At 41.7% G+C, this 19,403-nt stretch overlaps 1 protein-coding gene across 1 annotated transcript in view; it reads right to left on the bottom strand.

The window, feature by feature from the left end:
- EXOC4 (exocyst complex component 4) overlaps positions 1-19,403 on the bottom strand; it is a 771,568-nt gene that overhangs the window by 732,802 nt on the left and 19,363 nt on the right. The window contains exon 2 of the mRNA XM_080666468.1: positions 11,618-11,807. Coding sequence (XP_080522594.1) covers positions 11,618-11,807 — 190 coding nt within the window. The remainder of the gene's footprint in view (positions 1-11,617; positions 11,808-19,403) is intronic.

Here is a 19,403-nt window from a genome sequence, read left to right as displayed (position 1 = left end):
ACTTTTATGAAACTCTCCAATGTAAAAAAAAGCCCTGAGTAAGGAGATTTTGTACTCTCTTTAAAAGCACAATGGAATGATTATTAGCTTTTAGAGGGATCCAAGACCGTTTTGAAAATCTGTTGAAGATGGTCCTAATTATCTGTACTCCTTCCTGCAATCCCACCAAAGTGGGATTTTTAAGTATAAACACCAAGAAAAGAAAACAGAAAGGAAGGAAAAACAAATAAGAGATGGCAAAAAACTTGGGAAGCTAGCAAGACAATGGATGGTTGGTAACTAATTAGCAGAGAAATCTGAAAAATCTTAACCTGGAGTGGGGTTTGCTAACCCTGAAAAGGAGTCACCAAATATACTGATGGCAGGAATGTGGTTAGAACTTTCTATAGGGACTACTGTGAGCCCTAGGTCCTCATCAAACGACACAGACAGGTTAATTCCCTCCTCCCACCAGTACCCAAATAGGAGGTTTATGATCTGATAGAACTGAACAAGAAAGGAGATGGGCCAGGAAATGCTAGATGGAAATGCACTGAGTGGAAAACAGAAGGCTCCAGTCAAAGTGGATCTAAGGAACAGTAAGACCCTTGGCCCCTTGTGGATCCTCAGCCTTCTTCCAAGGTTGCCTCCAGTAACACTCAGCTTGACTTTTAGCTCCAACACAGGGAACTTACAGCTTTTCCCTGGCACATGTAACCAGTGAAAAGACCTATAGATAGTGACATTAGAGTTTTCACCAAAGAAACTGCCCAAGCGTCACTCAATAAGCCTCATAACATGCTCTGAGCTTCATCGTGCCTCCCTCTTACATATAAATAGTTAGCCAAGGATCACCAGACAGTCAAGGAGAGCCTACAACATGGAAAGATGGGAATCAAAACAAACAAAAAGAAAAAAAGTACTAGAGTGAAGGAAGAGGGGAACAAATTATTCAGGAAACAGTTTTTTAAAAACTATAATTAATATTCTTAGGAAAAACAAGAGAAGATAATATATCAAAGAACAAAATGAAAAATAACTCTTCAAAATTAAAAATATGATAGGCAAAAATCCAATACAAACATTAAAAGATACCCTTGAATAAATATCGAAAGAATAAAACATTAAAAAAAAGATATAGGTAAAAAGAAGATAAAAGAAAATGAGGGGATTGATCTAAGAAATCTAATACTTGTCAAGTGGAGTTGGTGGGGGTAGAGATGAAAAAAGTGAAGTGAAAAATGTACCAATAAAATAAAATGTCCAGACCCAGCATGCGTGGCTCAGTGGCTGAGCCAGGAAGTGACAGTTCGATTCCTGGTCAGGGCACATTCCTGGGTTGTGAGCTCCATCCCCAGTGTGGGGCAAGCAGGAGGTAGTCGACCGATGATTCTCTCTCATCATTGATGTTTCTATCTCTCTCCCTCTCCCACTCTCCCTACCTCTCTGAAATCAATAAAAATATATTTAAAAAATAATAATAAAAGAACAAAAGAGCCAAAACCGGTTTGGCTCAGGGGATAGAGCGTCAGCCTGCGGACTGAAAAGTCCCGGGTTCGATTCCGGTCAAGGGCATGTACCTTGGTTGCGGGCACATCCCCAGTAGGGGGTGTGCAGGAGGCAGCTGATCGATGTTTCTCTCTCATCGATGTTTCTGACTATCTATCCCTCTTTCTTCCTCTCTGTAAAAATGCAATAAAATATATTTAAAAAAAAAAAAAAAAAAAGAACAAAAGAATGGGTTTTCAGATTGAAAGTTACACATAGTGTTCAAGACAATGAAGTAAAAACAAGACCCAAGCCAGGGCACATTATTGTGACGTGTAAGAACAAAAGGGATAAGGAGATAATTTTGTACAAGAATTCAAAGGGGGGGGGGGTTGGAAGGAGGGGGAAGAGGACTCATACAAATGACTGTGAATCAGAATGCATATCAGGATTCAAACTGTCACGCAATAAACCTTACATGCACCTTTCTCACCAAGCTGGTGAAGAATATGCTCCATCAATACAAGAGAAAAAAGGAAGAAACCCAGGATCCAGGAAAGGGGGCTGGGGATGAACCAATGCAGATGAAAAGCAACGGGATTATTCAACCACTGACTCCAAGAAAAACAACAACAAAGTTACACAAGCAAATATAGTATGCTGGATGGCCTAGATCAGTGGTCGGCAAACTCATTAGTCAACAGAGCGGCAAACCACGGCTCGCGAGCCACAGTTTGCAGACCACTGGCCTAGATATAAATATTTATGTAGTTATAATAGAATAGGCACTATTTAACCAAAAACTAGGATACAACTATATAGAGAGGTTGAGGAAAGAAGATGTGGTGGGTGGGGGAGTGGGAGGAGGACTATGTCCTCATCTTCCACAGCTGGAAGTTCATATGTAGTATCTAAAACAGAAAAAATAGTATAAACATATTACTTAGAAATAAAGAAATAGAAATAACTGAAGAAAAAAACTAAGAGTAAAAGTCAGTGCCTCCAGTGTTGGAATTGGGACTAGGGTAGAATGAGGTAGTGGAGTGCTGGTTTTGATCAACATTCCTGATTTTATTTTATTTTTAAGGCCATTCTCAGATCCTCTTGGAGTTCTTGGTCTCTGGGTTAAGAATTCTAGCTATTAAATCTATTATATTTTAAAATCTTGGTGAAAATCTATTATAATTTGATTTCTGATATTCTACTCCTATCACCTTGGCTCTATAAATCTCACCTCTTTCCTCTGTAATTGTTACTATGGAAACAGTTAAAAGTAAAACTTATATTATACAACACCCAACTAGGATCTTGATCAAGAGAAACTTAGAGAGTGTCAATAAATCTTGGCAAACTCTTTTCTATTTGGAAAAAGACCATTTCCAGCATTTCACTCTAGGATGTACACAATGTAATCAGCCCACTTACTGTTGCTTACTGCATGAAGGAAAAATGAAAAGGCAGGTAGCACTGGGGGAGGGTGACAGAGGCATCAGGCTGTGTGGAAAATGAGCATCACCAAAAATATCCCCTAAACTGAGCTAGTTAACCAAAGCTGCAGACATAAGAAGCTCTAAGAACTTTTCATGCTAAACTGCCCTGAGGCTTCAGTTTTTTTATTACAAAGTCACAGTTATGAAGACATAGTATTTTACAAGTTGGGGGATGGGGGCAATACCAGACAGCAATAAAAGGGAAGAAATATGAATCTCAAAAACATTATGCTGAGCAAAAGAAGCTGGGTGCAAAAGGGCACATACTATATGAACTTCTAGAAAAGGCCAGAATAACTTATAGTGATCATTTCAAATCAGTTGCTGCTTGAAACAGGATGGGGGCGGAGGGTGGCTGTGACTGACTGCAAAGAGGCAGCAGGGAACTGGGGTGATGATACACATTCAAGGGCATATACATTTGCCAAAACTCACTGAACTGTAGTCTAAAAATATTGCACTTCATTGTATGAAAATTATAGCTCAATAAATATGATTTTTTAAACAGAAAGGGGAGAAACAGGGCTATGTCCAAAAATGAATAAGATCTAAATGTGAGAAAGGTAGCAAATTATAAACATTTATCTCAATTGCCTGTTTTACTTTTATGAATGTCAGCACTTGAAATCTACTTATCAGGACAATTAAAATTTAAAAATTATGTTACAAATATTCTTCCTTAAATAAATCCATGAAGAGCCAAGCTGTTCAAATCATGACATCAAAACCCAAGCAGAAATTCTTCCTCAAACACAGGTTTCTTTTGCTTCCTGAGAATTCGAGTAACTTCACAATTGCTCCTCAACACCTGTTCAGCAATAGCAAGAATTTCAGTTTTAATATACAAGAACTGCAAGTCACTCTAATTAGAAACTATTAGAAAAATAGAAAATAAGGAAAACAGGACCCAGGAGGATACTGGGAACAATGTGAGAGATGATACACACAGCTGAGTAGCTGAGATTTTTGCAAACCTGCCTTGGGAAAGATAGGGAGGAGGAAAACTACCTGGGCCTCTCAATAACACTGTGGCAGCATTTGTGACAGGAGCGGCAGAGACATCTACTAATATAAGAAAGGCTGAGGGATATAGGCATGGCGGAGAGGGAGGCGGGGGAGGTGGTGAAAAACCATCACTTTTAAAACCTTAAATCAGAAAAGTACTGAACCTGGATCAAGAATGAAGAGGGAAATGCTTCTGAATGTGTATATTATCTATAATAAGTACAGCAAACATGCAAGCACCTCGCTGAAACTATAAACTAGAAATCTCCTAAAACTCCCCACATGGAAGGGCTGGTAAGTAAAAATTAATATAACTAATTATTCTTAATTTTAAAAGCAAAAAAAAATAAAGATGTCTTCTTTTTTTATAGTAAAAATAAATGTACATATTAGTATTTTCATGGGTATTTTCCCAATATAAGTGTCCAGCCCATTTTTTCCAAAATGCTATAGAACAGGGGTGGGAACGTCTGGCCCATGGGCCATATAAGGTACAAGAAATCATTTAGTTGGCCCTGCCAAGGCATTAAGGGTGAGTTAATTAAATGTTTGACCAAATATAGCAGGCTAATTTTTAAGTTGATCATATTGTATGGCCCGTTAATGATGTTATAAATATCCAAGTGGCAGAACAAAGGTTCCCCACCCTTGCTATACTAGTAGAAAGTACCCACCCCTGCTATGGAAAGTGCGTGGAAAGAATGAACTTCAGAAACACTGCTCACTATTCTCTTTAAAAGCCCTTTATAACTACAGAGCACTTTAAGATTACCTTCAAACTCATTCCCATGCTTTTGTTCTCTTAGTTTTTCAGCTACCATTCTAAGGTCTTAAATTCTCTGAGAGGCTCCACTCGACCTTTCCAAGGGCAATACTTAGCTCTTCAGTTGCAGAGTCTGGGTAGGATACGCAAATACAGATACTGTTCAACTTAATGGAAACATTTCCTCATAGTTCTTGCGACTGCATCAATGCACTGCAGATTACCGCCTAGATCTTAAATTACAGCATCTCGTTGTTGCCCACTACTTAGCGTGTCCACTTCTAGGCTTTTTTCCCTTTCTCATATAGCAGCTAGGATTTTCCATCTTATATTATGGTTGTAAATATATTGCTACCAAAACCATGTTGTTCTACTGTGACTTTAATTAAAGTTATTCCTCAGTCTAATTCTACCTTTGAAGGTATACTTTCATATAAAAGCCACAAAATTATTTAGTTAAATGTCAATGAATGAATGTTGCATTATGATTAAGCCCTAACAACTTCACTTGAATAATCACATACAGTTATTTCCAATTACAAACAAGAAAGATTAGTTGAGAGCTTGATCTAACAGTAACAAGGCAGCCAAAACTGGGATGAACTGTGAAGTGTTTGTGCACATGTCACAAGAGAGACAAGCATCTGTGTTTTCCGTCAGCTTACCTGCTCTAAGCACTGGATGGACTACTTAGTATCTTTAAAGAAATCTAATATCATCTTCTCCACCTAGTACACCAAGGAGGAAATACTCAAATGCCAACAATCATCACCTCTCTGGTCCCAGTCCTCAACTTGTATCTACCATATTCATCCATTTTGGTGCTACCGCTACAATTGTCAGACATGAGAAACTGACAGACCCTAAGGACCCTGACGTTTTCTAATGCAACAACATCTCATTTTGGCCAGTTTTACAATATATTCAATTGTAATGGGATTGCCCAAGTATTTTGTTTATTATCCACATTTCTTAACCTGGTCAATGATACATGGTATTCTATTTGCACATTTTTTTAATCTAGAATAAAATTCCAAAAGGACCTGACTGATGTAAAAAAAAATTGGACTATCTGGGAAGACAGTCAAATATGTCAGCTCATATCATCCTCCAGGACACAGATTCTACCAATACAATATAAATCTGTACATGAAACTACTATCAAAATTGGAAAGTAAACAGTTCTGTGTTCTCAAGCTTTTAAAGGTAACAAGACCTGGCTATGAGCATCTTTACCTGACTTGGTCCCCACTCAAAGCTATTCTCAGTGTAACAGCTAGAGTGGCCTTTTTAAAATATTAGTCACATAATGTCATTGCTATGCTCAAAGCCTTACAACAGTTTCCCAACACACTCAAAGTTAAAACCAAGGTACTCACAGGGACCAAGGTGATGCATGACCCAGCCCATCCACACCCCTCTCGCCAGCTCTCATCTCTCTCCAGCCCCATTGGACTCCTAACTGCTTCCCCAAAATTCCAGTCATGTTCCTGCTTCGGGAAACTTTTATATCTGCCACTCCTCCTTCCTGTGGTGCTTTCCTGACTCTCTCACCTCCTTCAGGGCTGGCTCAGATGGAAGCCTTCTCCAACCAACCTATCTAAAACAGCAGCTCTCTGTTCTCCCTCCCTTGACATTTTTTGGCACATCACTTCTTAATATCTGTTTTACCATATTTTATTTATTTATTAATTTACAGTCTTCTCCCCTGACTAGAATGCGAACTCCATGAGGACAGGATTTTTATCTGTTTTATTCACTTCTACCCAAGCCCAGAGTAATGGTCAGCACAAAACAGACATTTAATATACAGAGGCAATGTTGTTAAATAGCATCATTTGTTTGTTTCCCTCTCATTAGCATGTAAGCTCCATGAGGACAGACACTGGTGTTTTCCACTGTTAGAGCCCCAGGACCTAAAACAGAACCAGACATGACAGACTGTTAAATCTCAAAGGGAAGGGGGGTGGCGGAATAGGTTAACCAAAGAATTTATATACATATATGCATAACTATAGACACAGACAATAGTGTAGTGAAGGCCTGGGGAGAGGGGGAGAGCAGGTGCAGGGTAGAGGGTGAGTCAATGGTGGGCTGAGAGAGGTGAATGGAGGAAAAAGAGACATGTGTAATACTTCCAACAATAAAGATTTTTTTTAAAAAAAGAGGACAACTCTTTAAATGAAAAAAGAATGACAGGGAAAGATTGGTGAGGAAATATCAATGTTTCCATGGTGATAAGAAATGCACTTTCACAATACAGAATTGTCGGATTATAAAATGAAAATAAGTTCACTTTCATTTTTTCCCAACATGTTTCTTCTCCCATTTATCAATTATTAAAGACTTTCTGAAAAGAGTTTTAGCCCTTTCTTGCTCTTTCCAGTATTGAGGCTAATTCATAACACAGAATTATGTGACTTTCTTTTTCTTAACAACTGATATAATAAACACAACGTTTTCTCTCTTGGTTTTATTTTGCCTCAAACTCCACCATACTTAAAAAAGAGGATGGCTGCCAAGACCGGTTTGGCTCAGTGGATAGAGCATCGGCCTGCAGACTGAAGGGTCCCGGGTTCGATTCCGGTCAAGGGCATGTACCTTGGTTGTGGGCACATCCCCAGTAGGAGGTGTGCAGGAGGCAGCTGATCGATGTTTCTCTCTCATCGATGTTTCTAACTCTCTATCCCTCTCCCTTCCTCTCTGTAAAAAATCAATAAAATATATTTAAAAAAAAAAAAAAAAAAGAGGATGGCCAGTATGGGTCAGTTGGTTGGGCATCATCCCATATACCAAAAGGTTGCCAATTTGACATTATTGGGTCAAAATGGACTACAGTTTATTTTAAATCTAGAGCAACTGATCTATACCTTTACCTAGTTTCACAGATAAATCCATAGGATGAACTCACTGCTTGTAAAGGCCAAGAATTACAGCATTCCTTTCGAAAATACCCAGTTAATTTTAAAATATAAAGAGGTCATCATATTGCTTCAAAGGGCTTACTGATTCGGCAACTGTACTCTTAGAGGCTGAAGCATATGAACAGCAGTCTTAGAACAGTTTATGCATCTGCTTACAAAAGCATGATATAAGGTCTAGAAGACAGGGAAGAAAACATGTGAGAATGCCATGAGCTCAGCTACAATTGAGCAGGTAGAGTCCAGAGAGTCCCCACCTCAATCAAATGGCACAGAGCAGTACATTTCAAATGGTCTACTAAGCCCTCAGCCCACAGAGGTGCTTAGAGGCAGCCACCAACTATGGAAGAGGAGACCAAGCCTGAGCTCCAGACCTCTCACATCCACATCAAACAAGAAGAGAGCACAACCTCCCTGAATGTCTGTACGCTGGGGTTTTGGCAAATATCTAATTTTAAAAAAGTCTGAAAACCAGCAGCAAGGGCTTAGAGTCAGGGAGACCCAAGTTCAAATTCTAGATTTGTTGAAATAGGAATATACACCACCATGCCTCGCAAGGAATCAGTGCTCAATAAGTGGTAGAAATGATTATCCATCAATGAGTAGTACTAAGAGGTATTAAAGGAGTGACCCTTCAAATACACAACTAAAAACAACATAACTATAATGTGACAATACACAACATTTAGTTATCAGTGTACCCCTTAGCCAAATATAAAATTACCCCTTATGAACCCACTCTATCCCTTAGGTACTAGAGACATGGTACCCAGGAACCCCCAAGAACTTTTCATGCACCTACCACAAAAGGAAGGAGTTGGGGAAGGAGAGGTGGAGGAAAGAAGAAAAGGGGCAGAAAGAGGGACGAGAGAAGAAGGGGAGGAAAACAAAGGGGAGAAAAAGAATGAAAGAAAGAGGGGAAAAAAAACCTCCAGAATATGAAAAGAAAATTACAAAGTAGAATTAATACATACTTGTCAATACTAAGAATTATATTCGAGAATTTTGGTATTCATAAATATTTCATTATATGCTTAAATAATTTATAAGTTAGATTTTCTTCACAAACATGACAAAGAATGTACAATGACTGCAGAGAAATCACAACAAACTTCAAATTAGGTGACATACTCAAAGGTAAAATTTAAAAAAAAAAAGTCAACTGCTACAACAATACACACACAGACACACACACACACATACATACACATACACACACACTCTATGTGTGATATGAGCACATTAAATACTTTTGATACTCTGTGATGGGAGCCTCAAATAGTAAGAGGCCCTAGACTCTTAAAACAGCATTCCTCTTTGGTTTGGATTCTGTTCAGTCTTCCTCAGTTGTGGCCATCGCCTATGTCATTTCACAGTGATAAGTAATGATAGGAGCCAAGGATAAGACATAGCAGAAGGGGAGAAACCAAGATGGCGGCATAGGTAAACACCTAAACTGCTGCCTCGCACAACAATTTCAAAACTACAACTAAAAGACAGAACGGACACCATCCAGAACCACAGGAAAGCTGGCTGAGTGAAAATTCTACAACTAGAAGGAAAGAGAAAAGCTCACAGAGAATTGGAGGTACGGCAAAGGGGCTTTGTGCGCGCAGAGAGGAAGGGCGGCTGAGAGCCTGGCTGACTTTCTCTGGCGGAAGGGGGAAGGAAGCCTCCGACCGCACTGAACCCCAGTTCTGACTGCACTGAACCCCAGTTCCGGGCGAACCCCTGGGGACCCACGCTCTTACGGGGGGAGTCTGGACTCTCGGGCGGAGACTCGAGCTGGGAAAGGCAGAAGTCTGAAGGCGCACGCGGGCCAGTGCGCACAAAGGCTGCGGAGGTTGCCACAGGCTTTCCCTAGTGGAAGGGAGTCAGAGGATCCTGACTGCACTGAGCCCCAGTTCTGACTGCAGTGAACCCCAGTTCCAGGCGAGCCCCTGGAGACCCACGCTCTTGTGGGGGGAGTCTGGACTCTCGGGCGGAGACTCGGGAGCCGGGGAAGGCGGAGGACTGAAAGTGCGCACGCGCGCGCGTGCCAGTGCGCACAAAGGCTGCGGAGGTTGCCACAGGCTTTCCCTAGTGGAAGGGAGTCAGAAGCTCCTGACGGCACTGAGCCCCAGTTCTGACTGCAGTGAACCCCAGTTCCAGGCGAGCCCCTGGAGACCCACGCTCTTGTGGGGGGAGTCTGGACTCTCAGGCGGAGACTCGAGCTGGGGAAGGCGGAGGACTGAAAGCGCACATGCGCGCAAGGGCAAGGCTGACAGGAAGCCAAGACTGAGACTCCACCCCATCCAAGCTGAGCACAGAGGCTATTGCAATTTGGCAAGTCTAATCCTATAAGGCTGTCTCCAGCACCGAACTCCCAGCATAGACACAGCTGATCCTTACAGCCAACTGGCCCGGAGGTCAATTCTTCCCAGTGATACCAACAACAATAAAGACTTAATTACAACAAGGCTGTACACACAGTCCACAAAGGGGTGCACCAAGAGTGTCCACCTCAGGTTAACTGGGGAAGCAGACCCACTGGGCCATATTGGAAACCTAGCACAAATATCTACCTTACCAACTCAGGGAATCAGTGAAAATGCGGGGTCAAAGAATCAGATCACAAACGAAAGAAATGGAGGAAAACAAACGACTGGATATAGAATTCAAAACCACGGTTATAAGACTTTTTAAGAATATCCTAGAAAAGGCCGATAAATATAACGAGACCCTCAAAGATATGAAAAAGGACCAACTAGAAATTAAACATACACTGACTGAAATAAAAAATATTATACAGAGACCCAGAAACAGAATAGAGGAACACAAGAATCAAGTCAAAGAACTGAAACAGAAAGAAGCAAAAAACACTCAACCGAAAAAGCAAAAAGCAAAAAAAAAAATCCAAAAAGTTGAAGATAATGTAAGAAGACTCTGGGACAACTTCAAGCGTACCAACATCAGAATTATGGGGGTGCCAGAAGAAGAGAGAGAGCAAGATACTGAAAACCTATTTGAAGAAATAATGACCGAAAACTTCCCCCACCTGGTGAAAGAAATAGACTTACAAGTCCAGGAAGCCCACAGAACCCTAAACAAAAGGAATCCAAAGAGGACCACACCAAGACACATCATAATTAAAATGCCAAGAGCAAAAGACAAAGAGAGAATATTAAAAGCAGCAAGAGAAAAACAGTTAATTACCTACAAGGGAGCACCCATACGATTGTCAGCAGATTTCTCAACAGAAACCATGCAGGCCAGATGGGAGTGGCAAGAAATTTTCAATGTGATGAATAGCAAGAACATGCAACCAAGATTACTCTACCCAGCAAAGCTATCATTCAGAATTGAAGGGCAGATAAAGAGCTTCACAGAGAAGAAAAAGCTGAAGGAGTTCATCACCACCAAACCAGTATTATATGAAATGCTGAAAGGTATTCTTAAAGAAGAGGAAGAAGAAAAAAGTAAAGAGAAAAATTATGAACAACAAATACATATCTATCAACAAGCGAACCTAAAAATCAAGTGAATTAAAAACCTGAGGAACAGAATAATCTGGTGAATATAATAGAATCAGGGGCATAGAAAGGGAGTGGACTGATAATTCTCAGGGGGAAAGGGGTATGGGGGGTTCATGAAGAGAATGGACAAAAATCATACACCTATGGATGAGGACAGTGAGGGGGAGGTAAGGGCAGAAGGTGGGGTGGGAAATGGGTGGAGGGGAGCTATGGGGGGAAAAAGGAGAAATAATTGTAATAATCTGAATAAAGATTTATTTTTTAAAAAAAAAAAAAAAAAGACATAGCAGAAGGAAGAAGCAAATCCCAGATGTCCTCTGTGACCCTCAGGCTTTCCAGCATATGCATTTCGTAACTCCTGAAAGCACCCTTAGGAATCACTCGTTAAGGCTATGGGCCACTTGCACAGCTCCTCTCCCTCAGCTATAACACCAGACAAGAGGAAAGGAGGCTCACCTGCTTTATTTTATTTCGGGAGTTGGTGATGCGCTCTGTGATGCTCTGGTATGTGCGGATAGCTGTCGTCAATTCTGTATAGTGCTGCACAATCAATTCATCCAGGTCACGATCACATTTCTCATAGGCTTCTTCAAGGCGACCTTTCTCATTTTCTCTGTCTTCAACATCATCACTGGTAGACAGGGTTCTGATAAAGATAGAGAATATATCAAGCTGAGTCAAACTTAAAGCAAAAAGGAAAAAAGTACAGCATAGGAAATATAGTCAATAATATTGTAATAACCATGTATGGTGCCAGGTGGGTACTGGAAATATTGGGGGACCACTGTGTAAAGTATATGATTGTCAAACCACTTACGCCGTTGTTCACCTGAAACTAACACAAAATAATATTGCATATAAACTGTAATTGGAAGAAAAAAGAAAGACCAGTTAGTCAATAAGCTAGCTAGCCCATTCATCCCACTAACTAGGCAATGAAACAATTTACTAAAAGAAAATAGGAAACCACCTACGTAGTAAATTCCAATGCTCCCATCTAAATGGATTTGCTGGTTGCCTATCCAAGAAGCCTTCCGTTCAGTTTTTCCTTGGCATGCCAACTGTAATTGGATAATAGGCAGCATGAACTCTGCAAGACCCTGGGCAAGTCTTGATTTATTTGAATGAATCCTGGTAATTCCATTTCCCTTCCCAGTGACAAGTCTGGCCACTGAGACTAAGCACTTCTAGGTAGAGTTTACTTGCAAGTAAGATTAACAGGAAGCAGGCCCCTTTTCCCAACACGGAATACTCTGATACAAAGCTGAGATACTCAGATAATTCAGCCATCTCACAACCATGGACGGGAAAGCTCAGAGAAATGCCAAGCTACTGCTATGACATCATTTGGCCACCAAAGCAGACAACCCTGCAGCTGTTTGACCTCAGGACTTCTTGCTAGAGGAGATGATAATTATCCTGTTTAGGTCACTTTCAGCTGGTCGTCTTTTACATATAGCAGAAAATGTCTTAACTGATAAATTTACTCATACACTGAGGAGCCACCTTCCAAATAGCTTTTCTTTAATCCTCACCCGAGGATATGTTTTTATTGATTTTAGAGACAGAGAAAAGGAGAGGGAGGGAGAGAGGGAGGGAGGGTGGAAGGAGGGAGGGAGGGAGGGAGGGAGGGAGGAAGGGAGGGAGGAAGAGAGAAACATAAATGGGCTGCCTCCTATACCCACCCTGAGCAGGGATCAAAAACCCACACCTGGGCATATGCCCTGACAGGGAAGTGAACCTGCAACCCTTTGGTGCATGAGGCGATGCTCCAACCAACTAAGCCACACCAGCAAGAGCCCAAATAGCTTATTTAAATGACCTCAATTTGGTACAGAGCCCCCAGTGGCCTGGAAATCCTATCTAATAAAAGAGTAATATGCAAATTGACTGTCACTCCAACACATAAGATGGCTGCCCCCATGTGGTCAAAAATGGCTGCCCCCATGTGGACACAAGATGGCCACCACAAGATGGCCAGCAGGGGAGGGCAGTTGGGAGGGACCAGGTCTGCACGGGAGAGCAGTTGTGGGCGATCAGGCCAGCAGGGGAGGACAGTTGGGAGGGACCAGGCCTGCAAGGGAGGGCAGTTGGGGGTGATCAAGCATGCAGGGGAGGGCAGTTAGGGGTGACCTGGCCGGCAGAGGAGGGAAGTTGGGGGCAACCGGGCCTGCAGGGAAGGGCAGATGGGGGGCAGGACCCAGGCCTGCAGGGGAGAGCTCTTGGGGGGGACCAATCCTGCAGGGGAGGGCAGTTGGGGGTGACCAGGCCTGCAGGGGAGGGCAGTAAGGGGCAATCAGGCTGGCAGAGGAGCAGTTAGGCATCAATCAGGCTGGCAGGGGAGTGGTTAGGGGGTGATCAGGCTGGCAGGCAGAAGCGGTTAGGGGCAATCAGGAAGGTAGGCAGGCAAGCAGTTGGGAGTTAGCAGTCCTGGATTGTGACAGGGATGTCCGACTGCCCGTTTAGGCCCAATCCTCCTGGGATTGGGCCTAAACGGGCAGTCGGACATCCCTCGAGGGGCCCCAGATTGGAGAGGGTGCAGGCTGGGCTGAGGGACACACCCCCCGTGCACGAATTTCGTGCACTGGGCCTCTAGTAAGCTCATATTAACTCTAAAATCTGTTAGGACAGCAATAATAGGAGCTACACTGCAAGGTAGTCCCTGAATGTGCTATTCTTCCATCAGCACTAACAAGATTGATATGAATCAACAATAACCAGGGAATGAGATAGATACACTTATTAAAAACCTTTCAATAACTTTAGTTTGATGCATAGGCCACAGATCTTTGTTTCCTCTATTATTTTTCTTGGATAATTTTTTTTTAATTTAGTGTTATAATCAGCAACAAAGAAACCTTTTCCTCTTATCTGTTGGTTGTGGTAATTTAGAGTTTCATTAAATTCCCTCAGATTTGTCAGCCTATACATTCTGCATAATTTATTTCATTTATCTTTTTAATTTAGGGAGGGGTATTTTAGGCTCTCAATGATGGATGCAATCAATTATAAGTCCATCATTAGAACTGCTTTCAGAGATGGTCTGTCAGCAAATCAATCACATATCCACTCCTAGATATTTGCAAGCAAAATACTGTACAACAGACTTCTCCAAACTGTCACTTAGACCAAAAGATCTTAATTCATGAGCCACATAATATATAAAACTTGTTTTTCAATTCAGAGGGAGATTCAGCAGGCCAGTCTTTTACTTCAATCTAACCTCCTGAAAGAATTTTGTAAATGTGTTACGGATGCCAAGAGATCTGATCTAGCATGAAATTGGGAGTGGAGGGGAGAATGTAAGGAAGGAAAAAGGTGATGCCTCTAAGGAATGTGGGGTATACTCAGGAAATCAACACCCTGTGAACCCCAAGACTTAAAGGAAGGATTTTCCCATGCCAGGTTGTGTCCTCCTCTGTCAACTGGTGATCCTACACCACACTTACCAAGGTTACTTTCAGGTAGAGAAGACCATGCAAGTGTTTGGCTAATAAATAAATCAGAGCGGAGAATTTAGGGAGAATATGGTTGCAAAGACAGAGCTACCAACATCACTTGCATTATTTGGGGGTAGCTAAGGATGTCTTCCTGTTGTTTCTATGATATACAACTTTGCTCTTTAAATCTGAAACCTTCCAGGCTGTTAATCAAAAGTAAAGCACAATCAGAAAATGCCTTCAATTTATCAACTGTCCCAAAGGGAAGATCCCTAGATATTTAACTCTATGTTTCCCCTTGTAAAAGCCAACCGCCACAGAATTTTCAAAGCCACACCGCTGTGCATTATTTCCTCGCCACCACCATTTGTGGAAGGAAACATGCCAGACATTGCACACTGTTTACATTAAGCAGCAGCATTACCACTAAGGACACTGTCAGGCCCAGACACATCACTGGAGCATTAGGAGTTATTTAGGAAAATCAAAGAGTTTCTAAAATAAAGATTGAAAAGTAAATTGGTCTGTAGGGGGTTTCAGCTATTTTCATTTTTAGAGAAAGTATTTATATAAGGAAAACAGCCTGTGCCAGGGTTGCCCCACATTGGAAATTCTTTCTCTTGATGTAAACTGGGCTGAGTGACATTTTTCCCTTTAGTAAAAAATACTTATTTTGGAGAACTCTGAAAGTAAAAACCATTTTAAAAAATTTAATTAAAGGAAAGTAAGGCAGCAAGGATAAAAAATAATAATGATGGCCGCTAATATTTAGAGAGGCTTAGTAGCTGCCAGGAAGCAGCTGTGCTACAGACTTGATAGAATGTATGTTTAATCTTCACACAGCCCTGGAGTGAGTCCTATTACTATCCTCCCTCCCCTTTTTACAGATGCAGCAGCTGAGATTTGAAGAGGTTTGCCCCACCTCATACAATAAGGGAAGGAACAGGACAGGGATTCAAAACCCAGGTAGGTCTGTTTTCTAATTAGGGTCCTAACTGCTACAGAGTCATAAGCTCTGGAGTCAAACTGCCTGGGCTGGAACCCACCATTTACTGCTCCTGCGACCTTGGTAATCCTATTCCATTTTACTAATCTATAAAAAGGAGCTAGTAAGTACACCTTCCTTATAGGGTTGTTGGTTAGAATTAAATGAGATCAAACAAGGCCTGGCATATCATTAGAACTCAACAATGTCGGTTGTTGTTGCTAGCTACCATAGGTATAGCAGCAGTAGTACTGGTAGTAGTAGGAGAAGCAGTAAAGGCAGTAGCATTTTTCCACAATGTAATGGAAAGAACATCCTTTGGAGACACAGGTTCAAATTTCACACCCCCAAGCACTAGATCATTTGGCACTGGGCATGAGATTTGACCTCTGATTCTCACTTTATTCCTCCTTAATGTCAAGAACTGTGAAGAGTCTGAGATTTTTATCTTACTTACAAGTTAACAAGCTAGCCTGCCACAGTTTTATGGATTCCGGTAGAAGACACAAAACTCCTGGGTCAGACTAAGGACTTTATTACTCACAGCACAGCAAGTAGCATTAGCACCAGCATATTTGTTCAGTGCCTGTTCCCGCAAGTCCCATCGGGGTTAAGCCCAAATGGATGCCTGCACACGCTGTGAATTACTGGAGAGAACCCTGAGCTTAGAAAGCCGAATATTTCATACTGGACAGTAAATATGCCTGCCCTCTGCTCCAGAAGACAAGATTCTATCTTCCAAGGATGCTTGCTAGTAAACACCCTGACAGGATAGTCTAAAACAAAGGGCACTCAGTGCTTTGCTCAAAAGAACTCCCAAAACACAACACTCCCAAGGAGAACTATCTCCCATAATGAAACGTAATTCACTGGGTTTCTCCAAGGAGTCCATGATGTCAAGTAAATACAAATTCATTTCCAACCTCTGTTTTCATTTCAGCAAAATAAGACCAGAAATACAATGTCTCACACAATGAATATTTGCAAAATGAATGAATGATAGACCGTCAGAACAGACTAATTCCAAGGAGAAAGTTCCTAGGCATGCTACCAACACCCAGCAAATTTCAGTGTGAAGTCATCTTACTTTAAGCCAGTTACTTGATCTGAGCTGACAGCACGGTAGAAGAGAACACTGTCATCTGGGCCAGCAGTCGCCAACCTTTCGGACCTCATGGACCACCAGTGGTCCGTGGACCACCAGTTGACGACCGCTGAACTAGGCCACCCTACAGCCAAGTCAGGAGGCCTCCTAAGCCTCCATGTGATGGAGAGCTCACTAGCTCACAAAGCAATTCAGTGCAATTGTAAATGCCTCCCCTTATTACAAAGCCTTTTATTAAAATAAATAAAATAAAATAAAATAAAATAAAATAAAATAAAATAAATAAAAAAATAAGCCTCTTCATAATGTCTACCCATCGATCCTGGTTCCACCTTTCCCAGTAATACAAAATAAATCTATTTCCTCTTCCCTAAAATTTCTCTTTAAATAGTAAAGGCCTCTCAACCCTTCCTTCTTCCTCAGGTTAAACACCTCCAATTTCCTCAACTGTTTCTTCCACAACACGGAAGCCCACCATCCTGCTTGCTGTCCTCTGAGGTCCCCTCAACAGCGGCTGACACTCACACAAAACCCACTCCTTGCCCGGCATCCATCTAAGTGGTCGACACATAATAATTCATTTATTCCTGACAACAATTATGAGGGAGGTGCCATTATTACCACTCTTTCTACCAATGAAGAGGCTGCGTGGTTTTCCAGGCCCAGAGCTTTTCAGTAGCAGCTGGGCAGTCTGCTTCTTCAAAGCCTCCCTGTCCTGCCTCTGAAGATGAGCTACATAGCACTGAACACAACATACCCTCAATATGGTGTGGCCAGTCCAACAGGAAGAGATTCCATAGCCCACCATCTGGGCACTAGCCTGAAACTACACTGCATTTTTATCGAGTCCAAAAATTATACAAGATCCCTTTGATGTTGAGTGCTAACAAAGCAGCTCTCATTCATCCCCTATTTGGAAAATTTTAAAACTAAGTGCACAAATATACTACATTTTGGGAAGAGGTGGGGAAAGTGAGGCACAGGATATAAATGAAGTGTCCATTACACACAAGGCCATGCGGTGGCTACCTTGCACACATAACCTAAGGCAGTGGTCAGCAAACTGCGGCTCGTGAGCCACATGCGGCTCGTGAGCCGCGGTTTGCCACTCTGTTGACTAATGAGTTTGCCGACCACTAATCTAAGGCAACCCTCAAAACAGTGTGGTGAGATAATATCACCACCCTTTTCACAGATAACAAGCAGAGGAACAGAGAGGCAGAGTAACTTGGATACATGTACACAGCTAATAATATCAGATTTGGAATGAAAACCAAGTATACTTGACTGCAAAGGCCATGCCCTTTCCACTATAATGTTACAAAATCCTACTCTTCCTGCCTCAGCTCTTGAGCTTCGGGCTGCACCATAATCAGTTGAGAGAAGAGCTGACAGCTGAAGATGTAAAAAGAGCACTAAGCAGCAGTTTCAGTGGTAACATCACATCTGGACAAGAGGGTTTAAAAAGCATGAGCTAAAAGACATGAGCAGAGAACAAACAGTTTAAAGTTGCCACCCCAAGATGCATTCAGGTTATAGAATCATCCTTTTTTTATTAAATTTATTGGGATGACATTAGTTAATAAGATTATATAAGTTTCAAGGGTACGTGTCTATGATACATGATCTGTATATTGCATTGTGTTCCCACCACCCAAAGTCAAATCATCTTCCATCACCGTATATTTGGCCCCCTTTACCCTTTACTACCCTCCCACCCCCTTCCCTCTGGTAACCACCATACTGTACTCTGTGTCTATGAGTTTTTGTTTTATATCCCGCATATGAGTGAAATCATACATTTCTTGGCTTTTTCAGACTTACTTATTTCTCTTGGCAGAATATTCTCAAGGTCCATCCATGTTGTAGCAAGTGGCAGTATTTCATCTTTTCTTATAGCTGAGTAGTATTCCATAGCCCAGTGGTCGGCAAACTGTGGCTAGCGAGCCACATGTGGCTCACTCACGAGCCGCGGTTTGCCGCTCTGTTGACTAATGAGTTTGCCGACCACTGCCATAGCCTCTGTATTTCGGGGTAGCTGGTCAAGTGTTTTGAAAGGAAAATAATTAGTCACCATCACTGGCTCCTACTAGGGAGCAATTTTGCTTTCACTTTGGACTTAATAAAGTAGTGGAATGCAGGCAGGACAAAGTACACAAGAGTCGATATTATTCTTTAAAAAGACAAAAGAAAGATTAAATAAAAGAAAAAGCACACCTATGAAAATAAAGTTAGCCACCCAAAGGTAACCCATCATTCAAGAGGAACAGTAACCTTCAGTCAAAGACAGAAAAGGATGCAAAAAGAAAGAAGACAGATCTGGAATACTACCATTAGAAATACACCAGCCGAAACCGGTTTGGCTCTGCGGACTGAGGGGTCCCGGGTTGGATTCCGGTCAAGGGCATGTGCCTTGGTTGCGGGCACATACCCGGTGGGGGGTGTGCAGGAGGCAGCTGATCGATGTTTCTCTCTCATCGATGTTTCTAACTCTCTATCCCTCTCCCTTCCTCTCTGTAAAATATCAATAAAATATATTGGGAAAAAAAAAGAAATACACCAGAAATAGTTCTTACCACTCTCATCAGATATGGCAAACATGAGGTGTCTGCAACTTCCAAGCTCTTTGACCTTGGACAAGTCACTAACTTCTCTGAATCTGTTTCTTTCCTTGTCAAAGAGACAAGTTAATAAGAGTACCTGCCTCACCAA

The sequence above is a fragment of the Plecotus auritus genome (assembly GCF_963455305.1).
Source record: "Plecotus auritus genome assembly, chromosome: 4".
NCBI lineage: Eukaryota > Metazoa > Chordata > Mammalia > Chiroptera > Vespertilionidae > Plecotus > Plecotus auritus.
This window is presented reverse-complemented; position numbering and strand designations above follow the sequence as displayed.